The sequence below is a fragment of the Dromiciops gliroides genome, chromosome 1 (assembly GCF_019393635.1).
Source record: "Dromiciops gliroides isolate mDroGli1 chromosome 1, mDroGli1.pri, whole genome shotgun sequence".
NCBI lineage: Eukaryota > Metazoa > Chordata > Mammalia > Microbiotheria > Microbiotheriidae > Dromiciops > Dromiciops gliroides.
The window spans coordinates 265,014,471-265,039,563 of NC_057861.1; the positions used below are offsets into that span (position 1 = coordinate 265,014,471).

A 25,093-nucleotide genomic window follows, 5' to 3' on the forward strand; every position below is an offset into this window, starting at 1 on the left:
AAAAAAAACTTTTCAAACTTTCCAAACCCTTCAGAAAAGGGGGAAAAAAGTTTCTTTTTTTTTTTTTTCCCACCGACTTCACCTTTTGGTCCCCGGGACGCGTCGCCTCCGGCCCCGGCAGGAGCGGGAGCTGGGGCTCTTCGCTGCCCTTTCCAATGATTTTATTTTATTTTATTTTTTTTCATTTTATTTTGCTCTCTCTGGGGTCCCGAGCAGGGGCTGCGAGGAGCACAAACTTTTCCTCCTCCTCCTCCTCCTCCTCCTGCTCCTCCTGCTGCTGCTGCTGCTGCGGCGGCTGCTCCTGCTCCGGCGGCGGCTGCTGCTGCTGCTCCTCTGCCCCCTCAGCTCGTCCCATAATTTAAATAACCCTGATATTTCCCCCGCTAAACGCCTCTCCGCCCGCCCCGGACCCCGGGAGAACTCACCGCGGGGCTTTAACATCCTCCCTCCGGCCCGTCCGCCGCCTTTACACCGCCCGCCGAATTTCTAATAATTTTTTTCTCATATTTCGGGCTGGACGCGGCGGGCCTGGAAATTGTTTCCTTTCGCCTCTTTCCAGCAGCCATTGTAGTGTATGCGCTGCCCCTGCAGCCCAACTTGCAGCAGCCGCAGCCGCAGCCGACGTCGCGCCCACCGCCGCCGCCGCCGCTGCCGCCGCCGCCGCCGCCGCCGCCGCCACCGCCTCCCCCGGCCCGCTCGGGCCGCCGCCTCCCTGATGGCCCGCCCCTCTCCGGCCTCCCCCCCTTCGCGCCCGCCCTCCTTCCCCCCCTCCCCTCCATCCTCCCTCCTCCCCTCCACCCCATCACCACCACCCTCCACCTCCGGGCCTGCCCATTGGGCGCCGCTGCCGGCCTCGGACCCATCTCTGGCCAGTTGGTTGGTCAATGCAGACGTCAGTCATGCAGCTGGTGTTAAGGGGTGGGCGCAGAACTGGGGTTGGGGGGAGCGTGGGGGAGGGGGAAATAGAAAGGGAGGCGGATACCTCCCGGGCTTCTCCCCCCTCTCGCCTCCTCCCTCGCTCCCGCCTCCTCGCGAGCTGGGGGTGGGGAGGGGCCAGCCGGATTGAAGTCTTCGAGCGGCCGGTCGGGTTGTCAGTCACATGAAAATGAGAGCCGATTGGACAAAGCGGCAACCGGGTGGAGAAGGGGCAGCGAGTTAGGCTGCGTAGTACATAAGGCGCTGCTGCGTGATCCATTGACGTGTTTGGAGCTGGAGACGGCCTGGGTGCTGGGGTATCCGCGGTGAGAGGTGAGTGGATTTTCTTCGTCCTCTGGGGTAGCTGGAGCCAAGATGTACTCGGTCCTTTCCCCCACCCTTGCCCCTCGGTCTTGTAACTTGAGCCGGGGGCCCCGCCGTCTCCTCGGGCCGAAACGGCGTGTGCTAGGCCTAGTCATGGCTCTGTCTCCTGCTCCTTGCTCACCTTCAGGTCAGGGAAGCAGCTTCCCCAGTTATACCGGGACGGGGAAGGTGACTTCTCCCCACCGGGCAGGGGTGTGTGTGTGTGTGGGGGCAACCTCCTCCCCTTCTTTACCCCGCCCCCTCAGGTGTTATCTTTGAAGACCTACCTCAGCTCCTTGTTTCCACCACCCTCCATCAAGCGCCCCCTCCCTCAGCCCTTTCTGAAAAGGGGCGGGGGGGGGGGAAGCTTTGCTGGCCACCGCCGGGTGAGATGATTTTGGCCTTCCCGGGGGTCAGAGGTCACACGTCACTCCCCTCCCCCCACCCCCGGGTTTCTGTCCCAACCACCCCGGACAGGCCTGAAGCTGCAGCCCCCTCGAGTGACCCAGGTTTGGAATGCCTTGATTTTGTTTTTCAGGCTTCGCTTAGTGGCTGGAACCATCAGACCTCGGGGGGGACCCGAACCCCTCCAGTGATCGGGTCAGTCGATGGGGATGAACGTGCTCCTTGATATTCCGGTCCCTTCCCGTTTCAAAGCAAAGCAGGAGCCGAGAAGAAAGCAGCTGTTTGGGGGGGAGTGAGACCAGCGAATAATAACCTGAGAGCTGCCTGGGTAGGTTTGATGGGAGGGAAGGGAGGGGAGGGAAAGCTCAAGCAGTCTGTCTACTGTTACCTACCCCCGCCCCCACTGTCCCCTTACTCACAAGAGTGCCCTTGTTGACTCTTCAGTGTTCGAGGAACAGACGCCATCCAGAACCACAGTAGAAGGCTTCCTTTCACCTTCAAAAAGTGGACCAGATACCTCAGGACCTTTGTCATGTTAACTCTGTTCTTTACACTCAGTCTGTCATCTCATTACTTCCTTAGTCTAAATGGACTTTGATTTGAACTCGACTTATTTTTATTGGAAGAAAATTGGTGCTAGTGGTATAGTGACCTTGAGAAACTTAAGCATTTTTGGTAATAGGGTCACAGAGTACAAATACTGAAGGGGAAAGGGAGCAGGCCTTGCTATTAATAAACCAGTCATGTCCCTCTTACCATCTTAGTAACAGACCCTTAAATCCTTCCTTGAAGAAGTTGCTTACTTTCAGGTTATATTAGGCACTTGAGTTCCAGTAAGTGTCTGATTAAACAGTAAACTGAAAACAAGGTATATATTTGCTAAAGGCAAGCACTAAGGCATTAAGTGAATAGGAAAAAAAACCCATTTAACAACACATTGGCTGTCATTATACAGGGAAAAATAGGACGATGTAAAAATGTTCTTAGGAAGAAAAGAAACTTCTAGTGGTTACTTAACAGTTATCATCTTGAATGACTGTTGACTTCTACTTAGGACTTCTGTCAACAAGAACCAGGGCCATGGAGCTATACATAGGAATCACTGCAGGCCACATATTGTCTTAGTTTTAGTGTTATGTATCTTTTATTGCATTTTTATTTATTTCGTTAAATATTTCCAAATTACATTTTAGTCTTGTTCAGGCAGCATTTTTTTACATCTTTAGAGCATCCTCATCTGCATTTTCTAAATGTTGAAAATGAATGACTACTTTTATTAACTAGCCCCATTGATGCTAGAAAGCAGAAGGGACTAAACTTTTTTCATCATATGTAAAATAATTCATCAGGCATCTCCTATCCTCACATAAGAAATCCAGCCTAGGTACCCCCTAAATCTTACACAATCTTGATATATCATCCCCCAGAATCTTTTCTTCTTTCCTCCTACCGCAACCCCCCCACCCCCCAAAAAAGGCCGGGTTATATGGTTTATCAAAACAAGGCAAGAGTTTCTCTTTGGGGATGTGCATAATAGTTACAAGTGTAATTTTTAAAACTTCACAATTGTCTTAATTTAGTCGGTTGTGCTGTCATTTTTAATGAATTTCCATCTCCTTTAGGTAGTAATTTGATAAGTAAGAATAGAAATCAGCAGTAGAATATGCTTAAACTTTCTGAAAGGCTTCTGAAAAAATATTTCATAAGAATCTAGTCAAGGGAGAAACTTAATTCCTATGAAAACTCCTACTTTGGGATGGTTTAGAACCTCACTGCACAATATACCTATAGGTATAAAAACTACCTATAATTTCATTGAAAAACAAAATTTGGGGCAGCTAGGTGGCGCAGTCAATAGAGCACTGGCCCTGGAGTCAGGAGGACCTGAGTTCAAATCCGGCCTCAGACACCTACTAGCTGTGTGACCCTGGGCAAGTCATTTAACCCCAATAGCCTCACTAGAAAGAAAGGAAGGAAGGAAGGAATAAAAAAAGAGAAGAAAGAAAGAAAAACAAAATTTATTTACCAATGCAAGTTATCAACTTGTCTGCAAATTAAAGCTTGACAGTTGCCTAGATCACTGGGAGGTTAAGTGCTTTGCCCAGGATCATAGCCATTATGTGTTAGAGTCAGCTTTAGTGAAGGTCTCCACAGTACATGGTGAATATGGTATTGGACTTAGGAGTCAGGATGACTTGGTTTCAAATTCTGCCATTGATAACTTAATAGATATATGTGACCATGGGCAAGTTATTTTAATTTCTTTTATAAAACAGAATGATACCTGAATACCTATCTCATCTGGTTATTTATTGTAAGGTTCAAATGAGAATATATATATATATGTACTTTTAAACTTCAAAGTGCTATGTGTGTGTTGGCTAACATACCTCAATATCATTCCCTGGAATGGAAGCCTTTTATCTAAGGGCAGCATAAATTAACTAATATGATTTGAGATGAAGTGGGAATTATGTGAGACAGCATTTTTGAAGAAAGACAGCAATTGGCTTACATCCCTTTTTTATTTTGATACTTCTAACTTCTTAAACTACAAAGTGAGGGGATTCGTCTGTATCACTAAGGTCACATAACAGCACTAATATTCTGTATCATTCTTTGATTCTTCTTGCTACTTTCTTCACCTCCCCCCAATTTACACACACTTGAATTGAACTTAATTGGGTTTTAACTGGTTCATACTTCATTAAACAACAGAGCCACACTTCAATATTTAATTGCTTAAAATAAACTAATCAGATACATAATATATACGTTTATAGATATGTAGTTACTATATATAGTTTATATAGTCATGTAACTATAGTATGCTTACTGAGATAAAATTATACACACAAACACATACACTTGAGCAGTCTGGCTACTTCTAAAAGCAGATTTGGACAAAATTTAAACAATTCTACAGCTATGGGTGTGGGGCAAAACATGTAAAGTACCTGTTTCTAATTGTAAAACTTAATTGACATTCATAGTAACCATTATGTTTTTCAGAGTAATACAATTTTAAATGTTTTAGTTAATTGTGATGCCAATAGGCTTTTAAAAAATGATATAAATAACCTTTCTTTCTAACTTTTAGCTGCAGTAAGAAGATTAGGATGCCTATTGTTACGAAGAGACTTAGAGACCCTGACATAAATCCTTGTTTGTCGGTAGGATGACTTTTTTTGCTTAACTTTAATAGATTTTGAGTTGGAAGAATAAGCCCCAATTTTGTGATTTAGAATTTCTGTATTTTTGTAATTGTTGAATAAACTTTTAAAAAATTCTCAACCATTGTATCCTTATTTCATAGAACATTTTAAATATTCACAATTTAGTCAGTGTATTTATTGAGCACCCAGTTATTTTCTTACACTTTTGTATGATATATATGCATTTATAAATCAAACCAATTGGTTGTCAGTTGACACCTAGACATGCATATATAATGTCAAAGAAAAATCTTTAGACCAAATGTAGTTTTTATTACTTATATGGAAAGTTGGAAGGTGCGGCATTTTAAAAACTTACATTGGAATTTAAGTTCTTTTCCTGTTTCCCAATTCAGTGCTGTCCATGAAGCAACATGACTAACTGTAGAGAGACCTATTATAATAGAACTAACTTTTTAAAGCTAAAGTATTTTCTAAAAGGTGCAGTATAAACAAAATATAATTCTGTATTACAAAATTTTTATTGGTATTTGTTGGGCATGACCAGCAACAATTACTCATTGCCTTCCTCCCCCCTCACTCCAGTAATGCAGTCATCTGAAACTTAAGCCAGTGAAAATTATATCACTTAGTTCTATATGCATTCTCTCATGTATATATATTCACTTTTTTAAATTGTTGGCATATAAACTTAGATCCTTTCATGTGTTAAAATAGTTCCTAATAGCTTTGTTATAATTAAAAGAGCCTATTTGAAAAGAACATGTTTTCTTATGCTTATGAAAGCAGATAATTATGCTGTTCATATAGTTCTATAGTTGACTGAAATTCACACATATTCACTTTGATGTTTGGAGTTATCCAATCTACTTCCGGTTCAGTTTAGACTACTTAAACTTAATTCCCAAGTGTTAGGCATATTCCTTTAAAATCAAATAGCTCTTTTTTCCTGACTTATATATATATCTTTCTTTAAAAGTTGCTTGCTTAGCATATGGCATTGACTAGTCTGATGGAAATAGACCTAAAGGCAGTATGGTGAATTAAGTGTAATCTAGGCTTTCTTGAAGTTAATTTGGCTCAAGGATCATCTATATTCTGGTTTTGTCTCTTAGATCAGCTTGTGTTAGAAATTCCTAACCCCTACAGATAGGGTGTCATGACTGTATGAGGGAGAAAGAAAGTATGAAGCCATATTCTTTGCTCAGACAAGTTGAATTGGGAAAAAGTTAAACTGAAATTTTGTCCGTGAGTGTACTGAAATGATTTCCAAAAAGGACTAGTTTTTTTCTCTCCATTATTAAATATTGTATATTTTGCATGTTAAAGGAATCAGATGCTTCTACTAGATGTATGGATGAAAATAATTATGACAAGGATATGTGTAGCACTAGCTTCTTGAAGTACAAAAACTGCAGGAAATTTTGGGTAAGTAGAATTAAACAAAATTATATTTGAAATGGTCATTTAAGCATTAAATTAGCTATGGCCCAAACTCCAGTTTGAAAAATGATATGTAGGGAAATCAGAACCCAGGTCTACTGTTAATTGTGACTTTCAGAGCAAAAGAAAACTGCAGATGCTTAGCAGCTATTTTCAACTTTATCATTTCCATTTCTGGCATAGAGGTATAATGGGTAACTTATTTCTCCTATTCAAATTTACTACCTTTGTTGTATCATACAAAGGTACAATATAGTCTCCCACTCATGGATATTTTTTATGAAGGACAGCCTTACAATAAGACACTAGAACCACCTCTAAAATAACTAGTTTCCCTTAGGGGCTTCTTTTGTTCTTAAACTTTTCCCATGTTTAGAACTTAAGGGAAAGACCTCTACTCTTCCCTTCCATTCCCTGTCTACCTTCTCCCACCCCCACCACTGATAACTGCCAACTTCATTTGACAAAAATTTTTATTCTTGAGGGCTGCATTTTTCCCTGACTTGTTTTTTTGTGCTTTGTTTTGTTTTAATCTTGACCTTCGAAACGTGGATATGTTTTTTTTTTAATTTGCCTTTGCGAGGGGGAAATTGTTGTTTGCTTGTATGTTTTATGTAGTGGAATAAAGTTAAAATAAATATAAAATTAACTTCAATTTTTGTTTGCTTATATTTAGAATGCCATTATGCTAGAAAGACGACGAAATGGAGTTAAACCACCTATGCCCACAGCTGCAGAAAGAGAGAAAATTTTGGGAGCAATGGAAAAGATGCCCTATTAAAGGCTTATATACAATAATATCATTTCTTTGACTTGATGTTTTGGAGCAGATCTTTAAAAAATATATTTAATGCATTTTGATTTTTATACCAACCTATTTCCAAAGAACTTCTCTGCCCTCCTCTCTCCCTATCCCTCCAGCTGTCAGTTCCTCCACAGTGCCTTCCATTAACTTTTTTCTTTTAACTGACACAGAGCTGGTACAATTGCAACTTTATGTTACAGAGAATGTAGTATTCTCTACCCAGAGTTAGGGGTAAATACTTTAACTATTTCTAGTTCCTACAAACATGTCAGATTAAAAAAACTTGGTTAATGTTTCAAGGAATAATTGCATTATTATTGATGATCTACTCTGTAAGAACACGTACTTATAAATGCAATATCTTGCATTTATGTAGTGTTTCATTTTATTCAGGGTACTCTGAATATTAAATATTCTATTTTACAGATTAGGAAACTAAAGCTGAGAAGTAGAAACTTGATGGAGATCATTTATGTAATAAGGAATTCTAACATTGACCATTTGATGTTCAGTCTACTCTCCTGCATCTGAAAGTAATCTCAGAATCTGAACTGGAAAGAGACCTCACAGACTGCCTAGTTGAATTTGGACATCAACAAGAATCACTTCCACAAAGATGATCTTTTTGTCCTGTTATTAAGAAGATAATCCAGATAACATATCATCACAGTATCCAGCATGACAATTACTATTAGCTTTCCTGTTCTGATGCATTTTTTCAAACAAAATCACATTGAAAGAAGTTTGGCATACAGCTACTCACACTTTGTTTATATACTGTTGCCATTGTAGGCAGGATGGAGAAATTAAAGGCTACCCTCCTCCAGTCCCACCCCGCATCAGCTAACTCAGATTAACACATTCTTTTCCTACCTTCAGTCATCCCCAGTAGTTGTAGTTCAGAAAGTTCTTAAACACGGATCCAGTAGAGAAAACAGTTTAGATGGTGAAGTTATGTAAGTGATAAACTCCACCCCGTTTTTCTTCCCCTAATTTCATGAATTACAGTAAATGATTTTGAATCTGGTCTTTTTTTTTCTTTTCCTTTCTCTTCCTCTACTCCCTCCCCCCTGCCATTTTACAGATGTGGGAAGTGACGGATGTCATATTAGATGATTTAAGACCCTAAGGGTTTAAAACATTACTTTGGAATTAACTAGAGACTAGGCATCAATCCTGAAGCTAAAATGTCGAAATTAGGGAAGGGAGGAGGAGAATAAGCATTTATATAGCACCTACTATGTACGAGGCCCGTGTGTATTTAATCCTCACAAATCAATGAGGTGTGTGCTGTTATTCACTTTCACACTTGAGAAAATTGAGGCAAACAAAGGTTAAGTGACTTACCCAGGATCATATATATAGCTGATGTGTTAAATGAGATTTGAACTTGGGTCTTAACTCTAGACCCAGCTTCTATCTACTCTATCATATAGCAGCTTCTAAAGAGTTTGGTTTTAAGTCTGCTACAGGTCCTTCAATATACCTCCTCATGTACCTTTTGTCCCATGGACTACAGACATAAGATCATAAAGATTGAAGGAAGGAACCTTAGGCCAGGTAGTTCTACCACCTCATCTTATAGATGAAGAAATTGAGGCCTAGAGAGATTCAGTGATTCATCCTAAGACACCACATCAGAGAACTCAAACCCAGGTTTTCTGACTCCTGCTAGTAACTTTTTCCAGTATACTACACTACCTCAACCCAAGGGAGTGCTAAAATCATACCTCCATGTTACAAATGCAGCTCACCACCGATAACTATTTTTCCTGCTCTGTAGCAGCATTTCAATAAGACTAAGAAAGTAATTAGAGTACTGGTGCCCTATGATTTCCAAGTCTATAGGAAATTCACCTTAACCTATGATCTAGCGGAGGTCTGGCAAAGTTTTAGTAATGCTTCCTAGTATCCAGTGTTCAGCTAAGTGGTAAATACAAACTAATTGGAACTACAAAGCTTTCTTTGCTTTATCACCCTGTCTTAATTCAGCAAAACAAAACAAAACTTGCCTGACTAGCTCTGTTTCGTACATTCCTACTGCATTTACTGAATGAGCCAAGTTACAGTTAGCTCCTGTTTCTAGGCTATGTACTGAACTAAGTTCCACAAGGACAGTGACTGTCTTGAGGCAGAGAATGAAAGGTAACTAATAGAACCTAGAATTAGATTACAGGCTCACTATAACATTTAGATGATACTTTAAGGTTTGCAAAGGGCTTTTCTGACAGTGAGACAGGTAGGTCAAACAAGTACTAGTTTGAAGGATGAAGAAACAGCTATTTAGGCCACTTTCTACTACAACATGCATAGTATAAACCTATCTTGCATTAACTAGAACTCAGTTTTTCTCCTGAGTTTGAACCCATCAAACAGCCAACCTTGTAAGGGTAGGCTATATTTCAACCATGAATAAACAACCCTGATGTTGCATTTGAGGGGCTGGAGGTTTGAAGATTGAACTTAGAGCTGTTTTCATCAAGTAAATGTGTACATTGTGATTTTTCTAAAACTAAAAATGCATTTTCATCAGAAATATTTCCTAGTGATGAATGGAACTCTGCCAAAATTCAGACTATCTTACATGGCATAAGTTTAAGAAACCAAAATACTACTAATTTCTATAATACAGTGTAATTGTGTTATTTTGATCTAAGCAATTCAAAGCTCCCTATTATACTTGAATGAAGATGTATTGTTGCAGAAATTTTGGAGTTCATCCGGAAGTGGTATTTTCTAGGTTTTATGTGGTTACTATATTTATAGAAATTAAATATGCGTTTTATATAAGCTTGTTTCCATTTCAAGTAGAAATATTTTAAGAATATTTCTTAGAGGGCTTGCAATTTTAACATCACATCTTTTATTATGGCAGTCAAATAGTAATTTTTATAATAGTTCTGCTGACAAAGCTCTTATCCCATAAGTAGATTTCCTATAAAATACATTTAATGAGGAAATGACAAAAATATTGGCATTTTGAGATAACACAAACACTTCCAAACTTAAAAAAAAAAATCAACAGCATGCCTTAATTGCTAAATTAGGGTAAATTTGCTAATTGTTCAGTCCCTCTTCAGTAGGTTACCATTTCTTCAGTCTTGCTTTCCACACAGAATCCAGTGTCCCTGAGCTGCCATAGGTATGCCAATATACCTTCATTCTCTACTGGAAAGGTCCTATACCCTATGACTTTGGTTTGTTTGGGGGTGAGAAAATGATGTGTAGTTCTAAGTGGAAGTATTACCTACATAATGTGTTTGTATTTGTTATTTTATACAGCTATTACAAGTTTTGTGAGGTAGGTGGTATAATTATTATCTCTGTATTACAAATAAGGAAACTGAGGCTGCAGTTGTGATTTAAACATAGTCATGAAGTAAATGCCAGAGCAAAAACTTGAACCAAAGTCTGACCTCAGTATAGTTCTAGTTGTGTTATAATAGAAGATGGGGCCTCAACACAAACTGAGAATATCAGACACCAACATAGGGAAGGTTAGGGAGACAACTCCTTATTTCAAAAGAAGAATGTGCTGCCTTGTAAAATAGTGGGTTTTCCACTCAGTTCTTCAGGCAGTCTTGATGACTACTAGATGAATGTTGAAATGGGGAATTTCTTTTGGGTATGCATTACATTAGAGGGCCACTGTGGTATCTTCCTCCTGAAATTCTGAGTATGAAAAAGATGGTTAAAGTAGGCCTTTTGGCAACTCTCAGATCATTCCAAATGGCCTACTGCTTCATCTACTCATCTGATATTCCCTGAAGTGAAATAACTTCCTGAGTACAGTTTTAGAGCAAACAGACAAGCTAAAACACCTTGAAAAACCATTTTCACCAATTGACTTTACTTCCTACTTATGTTTTTTTAAAAGATCTGAAAAAATGCCCACCCTTTTTCTTATGTTTCAAATGCTTTGTTATGATTTATATGGAGAGGGAAGCTGAATTTTGTTTCAGTCAAAAATCAAAATTCTCAGGGAACTGTTTTGAAGAACCTATATTGTTTGATCACAGTCCTAATAGAATCACTTCTGTGGATTACTTGTTTCATCCAGGGACAGGTTGTCCACATTGCAGTGTAGGGGCCCTGATGGTTTCTTTCAGATATACTAGAGTTTTTGGTTTGACAACTGGATGGTGCTATTGTGCAGCAGAAGTCTGAAATCCAACAAGTACAACATACCTATCACCTGCTTGAAAGGATCTTTAAAATGAAATTAGAAAGAAAAATCCATCAGCCTGCTAAAACATCCACTAACCTACCTACTGATTATCTGTGTCCCTTCTCAACACCCTCTACTTCCCACATCAACAAATTTGAGTTGTGTGAACAAAGCTATATTGCTGTCATGCTCAGGGCTCTACTGGTGGATATCTATAGAGAGAACTAAAAGAAAATGAGGTGAATTTAAAAGTTTTTTTTTGTTGTTGTTTTTTGCGGGGCAATGGGGGTTAAGTGACTTGCCTAGGGTCACACAGCTGGTAAGTGTCAAGTGTCTGAGGCTGGATTTGAACTCAGGTACTCCTGAATCCAGGGCCGGTGCTTTATCCACTGCGCCACCTAGCCGCCCCCAAAAGTGTTATATTCTTAATGTGAGTAGAGTGAATTAGGACCAAGGAAATGGAGCAAGCAGTGAGAAACAAGGGAATGTTGACACAAATAAAAAGAAGGTAATGACCTAGGCAGTTCATGGCAGGATATGAGTCTTTCTTTTAAAGACTTATGTGTGTTTATAGTAATTATAATTTGCATGTTTATAGAAATAATCTCTACCTCTGGTAATGAATGAATTTCAAGGATCCACAATGAAAATAAATGTGTGTCAAAATCTCAAATTCTTAATGCAAAGTTTTATGTATATAGTAATTTTTATATGTTTCTAGAGAAATACATAAAGGCAAAGTGGCATAGTGGATAGTCAACAGAACCTGAATTTAAGTTCTACCAATGACACATACTGGCTTTGTGACCAGGGCAAGTCACAACCTTTTAGTGTTCTTGGCAAAGTCAGTGCTGACTGACATTGGTAGAGAGAATTTTCTCATTTGAGAGTTCCCTATAGCAATGAAATCACAACTCCAGACACTATTTTTATTTGCATACACATTCACATATGTTCATTTATATACTATACTATATATATATATATGCATGTACTAAAAAAATTAATACATACATGCATATACACACACACATGCACTCATACACTTTGGGGGGGTCTAGATTTGTGATTTTATTGCTTTAGAGAACTACCATTACCAATGGAACTAAGCAAGTATTGCAATTTACAGTTTTAGAGTTCCTCAAGGGCACACTAAGGTTGTGACTTGCCTAGGCTAAGGTCACACAACCAATATCTGCCATAGGCAGAACTTGAACCCAAATCTTTTTGGCTCCAAGGCCTTCTCTATCCACTATGAAGAACTGTATCTCTCTCTCTCTCTCTCTCTCTCTCTCTCTCTCTCTCTCTCTCTCTCTCTCTCTCTCTCTCTCTCTCCTCTTTCCCCCATCCTTCCTGCCCCCTTATATATATATATATATATATATTCAAAGTTTTATATATACATACATATATGCATACACTATATTTGTATACATTTAAATTGTTTTCTATACATATTTTAAAAATATATGTAATGCCTCTGTATAAACCCAGTGATAGTAAATGAGAATCACAACTAATTCTGAATGATCTCTGGTAGTAGGGAAAAAGAAAACCTCAGTATTAGCTTAAAAATTCTAACACTCTCCTACTACCATTCTTTAAAAAAAATACCTCTTATAAATGCTAATAGGTAGCCAAATTAGCTTGTTTCCATTTCAATCTATTTACGTGCTTTCACTTTTAAAATCTTATTGTATTTTTCCCCACACAAAATATTGTCCTCTCCATAGTTCATTTACCCTCTTCCTCCATCCAATAAGCATTAATTGGTTGTTTACTACTGTGCTAAACTAAGTGCTGGTCAGACAGGGAAAGACAAAAACAGTCCCTGCTCTCAAGGAGCTCACATTCCATTGGGTTAGAAAACATAAAAATAACTTGGTACATACAAGATATATACAGAGAAGATGAAAGCTAATCCCAGAATGGAAGGCTCTTCTAGCAGCTACTTCCTGGGGTTGTTCTGAAGATCAAATGACAGGGTATATTATGCACTTTGCAAAATTTAAAAGTTATGTCAGTGTAAGCTACTATTACCTCTTACCCACCAACATTACCTTCAGATTCTCTGTACCCGTATATAACAGAAGAAAAATGGGTAAAAACAAAACTAGGGGACAGGTGGAACAGATGAGATATGAAATTAGAAGTCTTCTAGATCATAGGTTATTAGCTTGAAGTCCAGGACTGTTTTAAAAAAATATTTTTATAAAATTGTATTCCAATTTTGTAATCCTATGTATTTTCTTTCACACATTTAAGATCATTATTCTGAGAAGTGATCCATAATTTGTACCAGACTGTCAAAGGGGTCCATGACATGCAGAAAAAGGTTAAGAACCCCTACTCTAGATCATTTAAAATCCTTAACCACAGTTTAGGAAGCACTGTTCTGTATAGGAAACTTTCTTTTCATAGAAATGAAGAACATCCTAAGAAAGAAGAATTAAAGTATGTAGCAGAGATAAATGAAATCTATTGACCATGAAAAGGTCTTCATCTCTAGAATACACTATTCCTTAGTCTAGAACAGTCCTCAAACCAAGCCCCCATCCTCATTCAAAATGTACTTTGTCTCACCTTCTCTGTAAAACCTGCCCAAGCTAATTCTACCTTGCACTAGTCACTGTTTATTCTAGTAACCCTACACTCCCACCTACAGGATTCCCTTCTGCCTACCTACCACTTTTAAGGCTTAATAGTAATGTGCATAACCCTAAAGTTGTTTGTGTGCATGATTATATGTCTGCATCTATTACTTATCTTTGTATTGTATTTATAGGTTTGTCTTTGTCATCTCCCCCATTAAAATAAAAAGTCCCCCCTCTCTCTTTCTCTCTCTCCTCCCTCCCCCAAACTTCCAAACTTCTTGTAGTACTTTGCCTGACCCTCTTCCTCATATTAGTTTTGTTCTCCCTTACATCATAGTTATCTGAGTACATAGGGTATGATAATGTTCAAAGCTAGAAGGAAACTTACATATAATTTACTCTAACTTTCCTATTTTATACTTGAAGAAACAGATCCAGAGAAATTAAGTGACTTATAGAAGGTAGTAAATAGCAAAGACAGAATTTGAAATCAGGTCCTTTGACACACTTTCCAGTACTCTGCCTATAGTATATGCTTAATAAATGTTGAGTCTAACTGAATCAATAGCTGCTCTAGTATTCTATACACAGGGGACTCTTTGTATTCAAATTCATTTACCCCTCCCCAAAAGTTGTTGGCTGGCAGAGACATTTCAACTTCCTCCCCTTCTTTACTTTTGTAGGAACTGTGAATATTAAAAAAAAAAACAAAACAAAAAAAACAGCCAAAACACTACCTGATGGATTTCACATCTTCTCTATTCATCAACAGCAACAAATGTTAATTAGCGACCTACTATATGCAGGTCACTGTGGTAGGCACTGGAGTTCAATAACCCATCCTCCCAAGTAGAGTATTCATGAGAGGTGACATTTCTAAGTGTGAGGCAATGGGAATGATGAGAAAAACAAGGGGCCCAGATGAGAAGCAAAATGTATAACTTCTTCCTGGATAATTAAATTGATTGTGTCCTTTTGGTGTCTGGAAGGCATCCTGTCAACACAAGCAACTTTAATTGTTCAGAACTTTGGGGGATTGGGGTTGTTATTGATTTGTTTGTCTTTAATTTACAGTACATTCTTGGTAGCCTGGATTTCTTCTCATCTTTATGTTTCTTGCATTTTAGATTTATACGTCACCTTGTATAACAGCATTCCAATCCCTTGACAGCTTCTGTATATAATTTCCACTTTTGAAGGATGTCTTTCACACCCCTAATAAACTCCTGTTCTCTACCACTTAGAAAAACAAAACAGTCAAAAGAATAGAAAGGTTAATTCTGCTGTAATCAAGTTTGTTGCACTGGTGACCTGTCCTCAAGACTTCCCAGTCATGTTGCCCCTCACATCTAGAAAGTCTTCTGCCCCCCTTCACTTAACTCACCCACATCCCTATTTTTCCTTCAGTGCTGCCTATAAAATCTTTCTTCTCCATGAAATTTTCCCTCAAGACGAGGTGCTAGGCTCAAACTCATATCCAATTTAGTCCAGTTACAGTTAATATAGTTCTCCTTAAATCATGCAAGAAATGGAAAAACCTTGACTAATTTCTACCTGCGTGTTTCCTTGCCTGTGTTTTTTTTTTTTTCTAACTGGATTACAAACTTGTCTAAGGGGAAAACCCAGAATTTATTCCATTCTACCCATCCTTTACCTTGTTGTGTTTTTTTTTTCCCAGCCAAAATTCTTTGATGGGGAACCCTGCTTCTGGAAAAATGCCATTTAGCTTTCTCCTTAGTTTAGACTAACTTCCCTCTTAGTTCCAGACATAGAACCCACGTATTTGTTTTTTTGTTTTGTTTTGTTTTTTTGGTGAGGCAATTGGGGTTAAGTGACTTGCCCAGGGTCGCACAGCTAGTGTCAAGTATCTGAGGCCAGATTTGTACTCAGGTCCTCCTGAATCCAGGGCCAGTGCTTTATCCACTGCTCCACCTAGCTGTCCCGGAACCCACATATTTTACAAGCCACATTGTAAACTGAATCCCCACCTCTCCCTTCTACCACCTCATTTCCCGAAGAAGTTTTAGAATCAGTAAAATCAACCGTATTAGGTGGTATGATTTCATGGACCTCAAATATCTCCATCATTAGCCTCTGCTGGTATGTAGAATGCCCAGCTAAAGGTGCTACAAATGGTAAGTTCTGATCAGCCAAGGATCACACTGGCATTGGTGAGTGCCTAGAGGTAATATGTACTTATCTTAGGAAAAGGACAGGGTAAATGAAGTTTTGATGAAGAAAAAGAACCAATTGAGAGGTTAAAATACTTTTTTTTTAAATTGCCTTTTTCACAATGTTCAGAAATCCCGATCCAATGTCAATTATTCCATGGCTTCTGGAGGCAGAAAGCTGGGAAACAATTTTTGAGGCCAGTACTTCTGATAAAGGCCTCATCTCTAAAATATATAGGGAACTAAATCAAATTTATAAGAACCCAAGTCATTCCCCAATTGAGAAATGGTCAAAGGATATGAACAAGCAGTTTTCTGATGAAGAAACCAAAGCTATCTATTCCCATATGAAAAAATGCTCTAAATCTCTAATGATTAGAGAGATGCAAATTAAAACAACTCTGAGGTACCACCTGACACCTATCAGATTGGCTAAAATGACAAAAAAAAGGAAAATAATAAATGTTGGAGAAGCTGTGGGAAAATTGGAACACTAATCCATTGTTGGTGGAGCTGTGAACTGATCCAACCATTCTGGAGAGCAATTTGGAATTATGCCCAAAGGGCAATAAAGCTGTGCATACCCTTTGACCCAGCAATTCCACTTTTAGGTCTTTTTCCCAAAGAGATCATGGAAGGGGGAAAGGGACCCACATGTACAAAAATATTTATAGCTGCTCTTTACATGGTGGTAAAGAATTGGAAGTTGAGGGGGTGCCCATCAATTGGGGAATGGCTGGACAAGTTGTGGTATATGAATACAATGGAATACTATTGTGCTATAAGAAACGATGAGCAAGAGGAGTTCAGAGAAACCTGGAGGGTCTCACGTGAGCTGATGATGAGTGAGATGAGCAGAACTAGAAGAACATTGTACATGGTAACATCAACATTGAGTGTTGATCTACTGTGATGGACTATATTCTTCTCACCAGTGCTATGGTACAGAAGAGTTTCAGGGAACTCGTGATGGAAGAGAATCTCCAAATCCAGGAAAAAAAAAAAAAGAACTGCGGAGTATAGATGCTAAATGAACCATACTATTTCTTTTGTTTTCGATGCTGTTGTTTTTTTTTCTATTTTGAGGTTTTCCATCATTGCTCTGATTTTTTTCTCTTATAACATGACTAATGCAGAAATAGGATTAATGTTATTATGTGTATGTATATATATATATATAAAACCTATATCAGATTACCTGCTGTCTAGGGGAGGGGGGAGGGAGGGGAGGGAGGGAGAAAAATCTGAAATTGTAAAGCTTGTATAAACAAAGGTTGAGAACTATCTTTACATGTAACGGAAAAAAAATACTTTATTAATTTAAAAAAAAATATTCCATGGCTTTTTCTAAGAAGTAAGGCACAATCCATCATATGCATCTCCCATTCTTTGGACTGGAGAGGAGAATCAATGCCATCCTCATTTTCTTGGCTTTAGTTTCATTTTCCTTTTCTTTTAAATTTATTTCCTTTTTAGTTTATGGAATAAACAAATATTTCCATAACAATATAATTAAAAAGTTGATTGCACATGGAACTGCAAATCTGCTATGTACAACTTACTATTCCTTTTAAATATACAAGAAAGTTATCATAAATTTTTTTGTTGTTTCCTTTTTGATTGCTGAGGAATTGCATACATCCAATTCCTTCAAACAAAACCTTGTACCCTTTTCCTAGAATGGTTCTAGGGCCAATTACTTCTTGTCACCCTACAATTTCTTTGTAATCAAGAAGTTAATTTTAAAAAAATAGCACTTAGAGCTAGGAGACTTGGATTTGATTCCTGGGCCTATAATTAACTACTTGTGTGACCTTGAACAAGTCAAGGCAGCTAGGTGGCACAGTAGCTAGAACACTGTATCTGAAGTCAGGAACATCTAGATTTTAAAAATGGCCTCTTGGGGCAGCTAGGCCCTGGCACTGGCCTTGCAGTCAGGAGTACCTGAGTTCAAATCCATCCTCAGACACTTAACACTTACTAGCTGTGTGACCCTGGGCAAGTCACTTAACCCCAATTGCCTCACTAAAAAAAAAAAAAATGGCCTCAGACACTTAATACCTATGTGACTCTGGACAAGTCACTTAACTTCTGCCTCAGGTTCCTCATCTATAAAATTGGGATAATAATAATGCCTCCTTCCTAGAGATGTTGTGAGGATAAAATGATATATTTGTAAAGTGATTTTTAATCCTTAAAGTGCTATATAAATGCTAACTATTATTTATTATTATCATTCACCACCTCAAAGCTCCAGGTTTTTATCATCCAAGCATTAAAATAAGGAAATTGGACTTATGGAACTAAATCTATAACCCTATCAAAGATAACATGTCAGATATGATCTGGATCTCCATCAGTTGTGGACTCACTGAAAACTGAGATTCAAAACACCTTGGTTAATCATTTACTTAAGTAAGAGACGTTTAATTAAAAAGTATGACAAAATAAAGGTCAAGGCATATTTTAGTGCTATCTCCTACCATCATATATACAAAAAGGCACATTCTAAGTAAGAAATTTGCAAGACCAAGGCAATAGAAGTGAGGAGGGAAACACATCCCTAGGGTGGTGTCTCTAGTGGAATACCTTTCTGGCTCTTCTTATTCCTTCTCAAAGCTGTCAATGTCATCTGTTGAATTAGTGATGTTATTTGACTTTAAGCTGCTTCATTTATTGTTGCACAATGCTGGAGACCTCTACTGGATTATTTTTTTTTTCTCTTCTAACATTTGTTGGTATCTGATCTGAGAATGCTATCTGATGGGGTCTCCATTATTATCATATTCTGGTTCTCTGCTGAATTATAACTACTATGTAACTTTCCCAATTTTTAGTTCATAGCCCTATGGGCTATGCCAGTTCTTTTGAGATTTAGACACAACCTGGACAGTCAGTCAGCCAGAGAAGTATTTCAACATTAAGGTTGTGTACATATTCTGTCCCCATCTCCTACTCTTTGAATTCAGTCTACTTTTTTATTTAAATGGAGAAAATTCCTTTAACTTCTATTATGCCAGTCATGTTATAAGCAAAATCACCCATAAGAGTTTCATTTATAAAGACCAAAAGGAACCTAGATGAGGCTGGCAACATAAATCTACTTTCATGCTGGTAACAAAGTTGTGATCCTCCCTCTTTAAAAGTTGTGACCCTCTATAGTATCAGAGTTTAAGAGCCTCTGCAATTAGAATGTGAACTCCTGAAGGGTGGAAACTGTTTTTTATGTTTTTGTTTTTGTTTTGTTTTGTTTTTGGCAGGGCAATGAGAGTTAAGTGACTTGCCCAGAGGTCACACAGCTAGTGTCAAGTGTCTGAGACTGGATTTGAACTCAGGTCCTCCTGAATCCAGGGCTGGTGCTTTATCCACTGCACCACCTAGTTGTCCCCAGAGACTATTTTTTACTTTATATCCCCAGTACTTAGAATAGCTCCTGGCACACAGTAAACATTTAATATTTCACTCTGAGTTGCATCTTGATATCCTTTGCTCTTTGGTACACATTATTCCATTTTCTTCTATGGTTTTTAGGGGACATAGAAAAGGTTTGTGTTATTTGAATTTCTTTTCCTTTATATTTGAAAGTCTTTCTCCTGGTTGCTTGCCATGGGAGTTTTAAATTTAACTACTCTGTGTCTTAGAGTTTGCAGCTTAGGGTTGTTTATTTTTTGAAGGCAATCTGTGGATTCTTTCAGTTTGCACTTTATTTTCCATGTTCAGAAATTCTCCGTGGTTTTCCTATATTATTTTTTATATTATGAAATCCAGATTGGTTTTTTTGTCATGTTCTTTTGGGAGAATTATATATTCTCTTCAAGATACGTATTGCTTGTATAGATGTTATGTTTTCTTTTAACATTATCACTTTTTGCTTCTCTCCTTCCAGATTGTCTTTTATTGCAGTGTATTTGAATTTCCAATTAGTTGTTCTCTTTTGCATTTCTTTGGTGAAATTTGCTACTGTAGATAAAAGTTTCTCTATTTTGCTGATTATTTCTGCTATGTTGGCCATAAATTCTGCTTTCACAATTATTTTTCTCTCGGACCTTTCGGGAACATTCTGATATGATTCCATGCTCTCTTAGGAATCCACAGGGCCCTCCATCTCTTCAAGTGTTGATTAATTTTCCTTTCTTACAATATTTATTCAGAGATGTTTGGAATTGTTTAGATGACCAAAAGGCCATATTCTCTTTTGTTATTAATATCTTCCCTGTTGGTTTATCTGCATGTCTTCAGAATCTTTAACTGAATTTTCTTCATCTTGAAATCTTTGGTAATTTCATTCTTTTTTTCATATGTTGTTCCATCATTCACTTTCTGACTCTTTCCCTTTTGATGGCAGTTTCTACGGGTGGGTGTGGAGGGATGGATCTTGAAGCTATCTCAGTCTCTTCCTTTGTTGGGAAATTAACTTTTCACTGGTCTTAATCTCTGACCCAAATGATTTGGGGGGGACAGATCTAAAATCAGGTGGATGCCAGTCCCATTTCTGTAGGCCTGGTGGAGACCCACACATATACTGGCATCCAATTTAATCTCCCCTCTACCTCAGTTCTCCGAGCATAGTATATTGCAGCATAGCATACTCCCATGCTATCTCTGCAGTCCCAAGATGAGCATGCTTACTACTTTTGCTTTCTACAATACAAGGTAAAAATTGAGGGCTGGGAGGGAGAGTTGAGTTCCCTTAAAACCTTATGTGAGGGGCAGCTAGGTGGTGCAGTGGCTAGAGCACCGGCCCTGGAGTCAGGAGTACCTGAGTTCAAATCCGGCCTCAGACACTTAACACTTACTAGCTGTGTGACCCTAGGCAAGTCACTTGACCCCAACTGCCTCACTAAAAAAACCAAAAAAACCCCAAAAAAACCTTATGTGAGGTGGAGCAGCTAGGTGGCACAGTGGATAGAGTACTAGCCCTGGAGTCAGGAGGACCTGAGTTCAAATTCAGCCTTAGACACTTGAAACTTACTAGCTGTGTGACCATGGGAAAGTCACTTAACCCCAATTGCCTCACAAAAAACAAAAACAAAAACAAAACCTTATGGTGCAGTGGATAAAGCACCAGACCTGGATTCAGGAAGACTTGAGTTCAAATCCAAACTCAGACATTTGACACTTACTAGCTATGTGACCCTGGGCAAGTCACTTAATCCTCATTGCCCACCCCCCCAAAAAAACCCATCTTATGTGGCCCTGCCAGACCATAAAGACTGGGCAGTAGGGATGATTGAGAACATTAAGGATTAGGATTAACCTTATCTGCTGAGTTGTTACCTCATTAGGGTTCTTGGTGTTTTAGACCATGGAGAAAACTGAAATTGCCTTTTCTCTTGAATTTACTTCCTATTTTGGAGAGATTTAAGTGGTAGTAAGGATCAAATGAAATATCCTCCAGTTTTTTGGTCATGTGATCTAGAAATTTATAAATGCTTAAAGCTTGTTGATGAAACCCCTGACTGCTGTATAAAATGAAAGTAAGGGTGACTTAATTTGTTTTAATTTTAATGTATCTCAAAGCATAATGATCAGGTCTGACAAAATCTAGGTGAGTAGGAACCTCTGTTAGGTAGGGAAAGAAATAAAGTTGGGGAGGTAGTTCAGGGAGGCAAAAGGAAACACAGAAGTAATTTAAAAATAGGAATATTTTGAGGGGAATATAGGGAGAAATAGAATGATGTTGGGAGGGTGGGGTGTTTGTGTAGTTTGATGGCACTGAGAATCTAAGAGAGATACAAAGGGAAATGATAGGATTCCAAAGATTGGTTTCACTTTGAAATTTTGCCTAGAGTTTGGCCCTGTTAGTGAGAAATGGAAGCAAGAGAAACATCTGGAATCAGGTCTGGTATGTCCAGAATAATACCCTTTCCTTCAATATCACTGATGTTTCAAAGAGATTGGAGGAAGCACTTCACAGTCCTCCTTCCCACCCCCATGGTAAACACCTTTTCTCTTAGCAGTCTTTTTATTCATCGCTCAAGGATATATTCCTCCTTGCTACCTTGCATCCTGAATTGATTTTCTAATAAAATAAAAAAATCCTTAGTATTTACAAGTATGCTAGTATTTGAACAGGGAAAGAAAAGAAGATATATTTGAGGCTGTGAAAATGACAATTTGAAAAACTGAGATTGCTGAAATGGTGTGGCTAAAGCCATAGGACTTTGAGTAAGTTTAGAGCTTTCTTACATTCTGAAAGTGGGGCAACAGGAATTAAAAAAAAAAAACTTAAAGAGTTGAATAGTTTTAACATATATATATATATATATATACATACATATATATAAAATATATAAATATAGCTTATAAATATAGTTTAGACCTAAAGTAGGAGCATAGCTATATAACCATTACTTAAGAATTAGTAAGTCTATAGTTCTATTTTCATACTTGGGAAAAAGAGACTTTGGGAAATTTATTTTTCTTTATTCCTCACTTAAATACTTAAAAGAGCATTTTCATACACACAGCAGAATACAAAAGGATTTTCTGTGAAACTGTGAATCTTTATTGCATACCATTTACTTTTTTAAAGTACATAATAAATTCCATACTCTTTCAAAATTCCTCCCCACTCTTGAAAACCAAGAGAAATAAAGGGGAAAAAAACCCTTTTAACAAATAAGCAGTCCAGCAAAATGAATCCCCACAGCAGCCATGTCCAAAAATGTATGGCTCTTTCTGCACTTTGTATCCATCAGCTCTTTGTCAGGGTGTGGATAATAGGTTTTATCACGGGTCTTCTGGAAACATGATGATTGGTCATTACATTGATCAGAGTTCTTAAGTCTCTGGAAGTTGTTTTTCTTTACAATGTTTCTGTCCTTGATTAAATTGTTTTCCTGCTTCTATTCACTTCACTCTATGACAGTTCATACTTCCTAGAATTCTTTGAAATCATCTTCATCATTTATAACAGTGCAAGAATATTCCTAGAGTTACATTCTGATGCCTCACTTTGTTCAACTATTTCCTAATTACCTAAGAGGCAATCTAAGGCTCCCCCTTAGATTCAAGTTCTTTGCTTTCCTTTCCCCCTTTTGCCTCCCTTTTCTCCACTCTTCAGGGTCAGGAAGTTTGTTTTCTTTGTAATTATTCCCTCTTTTGAATTATTTTCCCTTTTAACAACCTGCCCTCCCCATACCCACTTGTTTTCCTGTTGAGTATGATGAATTTCTATACCACACTCTGTGTGTGTTCATGTGTATGTATGTGTGTTCAATCCTCCTTTGTTCATTTTTGATAACAATGAAGTTCTTCTAATGCTTACTCCCCCCAGACCCTTCCTTTTTGTTTGTATATACTTCTCACGCACCCTAATTATGAGAACGAGCACATCCCACCCTCTTCTTCCTCTTTTCTATACTGTATTCCTTTTACCCTCTCCTCCTCTTGTCCTGATTCATATCCTCATAATAGAACTTATTCACCCTTAGGATCTCTATTTTTTCTTATTTAACTCCCTCCATACCATTTTAAGACTTAGAACTTTTAAGGTTCTAAGGACACATTTTTATGTCTTCTATTAGAAGGGCTGCATTACATCAGCTATTCCTGAGTGTTCAAATAAATTTACCTTTCTCAGTTCATCTAAATTCCTATGTTTGTATTTCAAAGTTCCTATTCAGCTCTGGTCTTTTCATCAGAAATCAAGTCAACAAATCTTTATTAAATATCTATGATGTGCCAGACACCATTCTAAGTGTTGGGGACACAGAAAAGGGAAACAATAGTCCCTTTCTTTCTTTTTGTTTTTTCTTCTTTCTTTCTTCCTTTCTTTTGGGGGGGGGCAATGGGGGTTAAGTGACTTGCCCAGGGTTACACAGCCAGTAAGCGTCAAGTGTCTGAGGCCAGATTTGAACCTGGGTCCTTCTGAATCCAGGGCCTGTGCTTTATCCATTGCGCCATCCAGCTGCCCCCAATAGTCCCTGCTTTTAAGGAGCTCATAGTCTAATGGAGAAGATAACTTGCAAATAATTATGTACAAACAAGTTATATACAGGATAAATTAGAGATAATTTCAGAATGAAAGCACTAGATTTAAGGGGAATCAGGAAGGGCTTCTGGTAGAAACTGAGATTTTAGCTGGAATCTGAATGAAGTCAGGGAAGCCAGCAAAAAAGAGATGATGAAGGGTATACTGGGCATGGGAAACAGCTGGTAAAAATTCAGGGGTTCAGGAGATGGAGTGTTTTGTGGGAGGAACAACAAGGAGGCCAGTGTCACTGAATTGCCAAGAATGTAGACAGGAATAAAATTTAGGAAGACAGGAAAGGTAGGAACATGTCAGCTTATGAAGGGTTTTAAAAGCCAGAGGATTTTATATTTGGTCCTGTAGGTAATAGGGAGCTACTGGAAAGAATGACATGAAATGCTTAAAAGTCCATGAAAGGGGCAGCTAGGTGGTGCAGTGGATAGAGCTCTGGTTCTAGATTCAGGAGGACCTGAGTTCAAATCTGGCCTCAGACACTTAACATTTACTAGCTGTGTGACCCTGGGCAAGTCTCTTAACCCCAATTGCCTCAAAAAAAAAAAGTCTATGAAAGATCTATTATTTCCCCTGTAGGATTACACTCATCTTCTTAAGGTAAATTATTATTTGTTGTTGTTTGTCCTTTGTACTTGAAGAGGACCATGATGTCAGGCTGATTTCATGACTTGCACTGAATTGGATTGAAGTGAGGAAGAAGTGTGCAAAGTCACCAACCTCACTCTCTTCTCCAGAGCCATCTGGGTCCAGTGTCAAGATATACATCAGGGTGACTGGATATGGCCCCAGATGATTAAGGCAATTAGGGTTAAATGACTTTCCCAGCGTCACACAGCTAGTAAGTGTCTGAAGTGAGATTTGAACTCAGATCCTATTGATTCCAGGGCCAGTGCTCTATCTACTGCCCCCAAGAAAGAAGTAACTCAAGTACCAAGGGACTACAGTCAAATTCACACAAGATCTAGCAGTTACAATTAAAAGTGAAAGCTCTTGGTCTTATAACCAAGAATAATTTACCCTAAGGGTCAGCTAAGTGGCACAGTGGATAGAGCACTGACCTTTA

The 25,093-nt window shown here is 38.5% G+C and overlaps 2 protein-coding genes across 3 annotated transcripts in view; one reads left to right on the forward strand and one right to left on the reverse strand.

Annotated features, from left to right (window-relative positions):
* The window catches only part of PLAG1 (PLAG1 zinc finger), a 72,604-nt gene extending 71,984 nt beyond the window's left edge, over nt 1–620 (reverse strand). For both annotated transcript variants that reach the window (XM_043976412.1, XM_043976404.1), the window contains exon 1: nt 426–620. The gene's annotated coding sequence lies outside the window, so the exon portion shown is untranslated. The remainder of the gene's footprint in view (nt 1–425) is intronic.
* A 493-nt stretch (nt 621–1,113) lies between these two features.
* Nucleotides 1,114–7,100, forward strand: CHCHD7 (coiled-coil-helix-coiled-coil-helix domain containing 7). The gene is made up of 5 exons (XM_043978266.1): nt 1,114–1,248; nt 1,817–2,011; nt 4,784–4,856; nt 6,189–6,287; nt 6,979–7,100. The coding sequence occupies exons 3-5, from the start codon at nt 4,803–4,805 to the stop codon at nt 7,081–7,083; spliced, it is 258 nt and encodes an 85-aa protein (XP_043834201.1). The 5' UTR covers nt 1,114–1,248; nt 1,817–2,011; nt 4,784–4,802; the 3' UTR covers nt 7,084–7,100.
* The last annotated feature ends 17,993 nt before the right edge of the window (nt 7,101–25,093 follow it).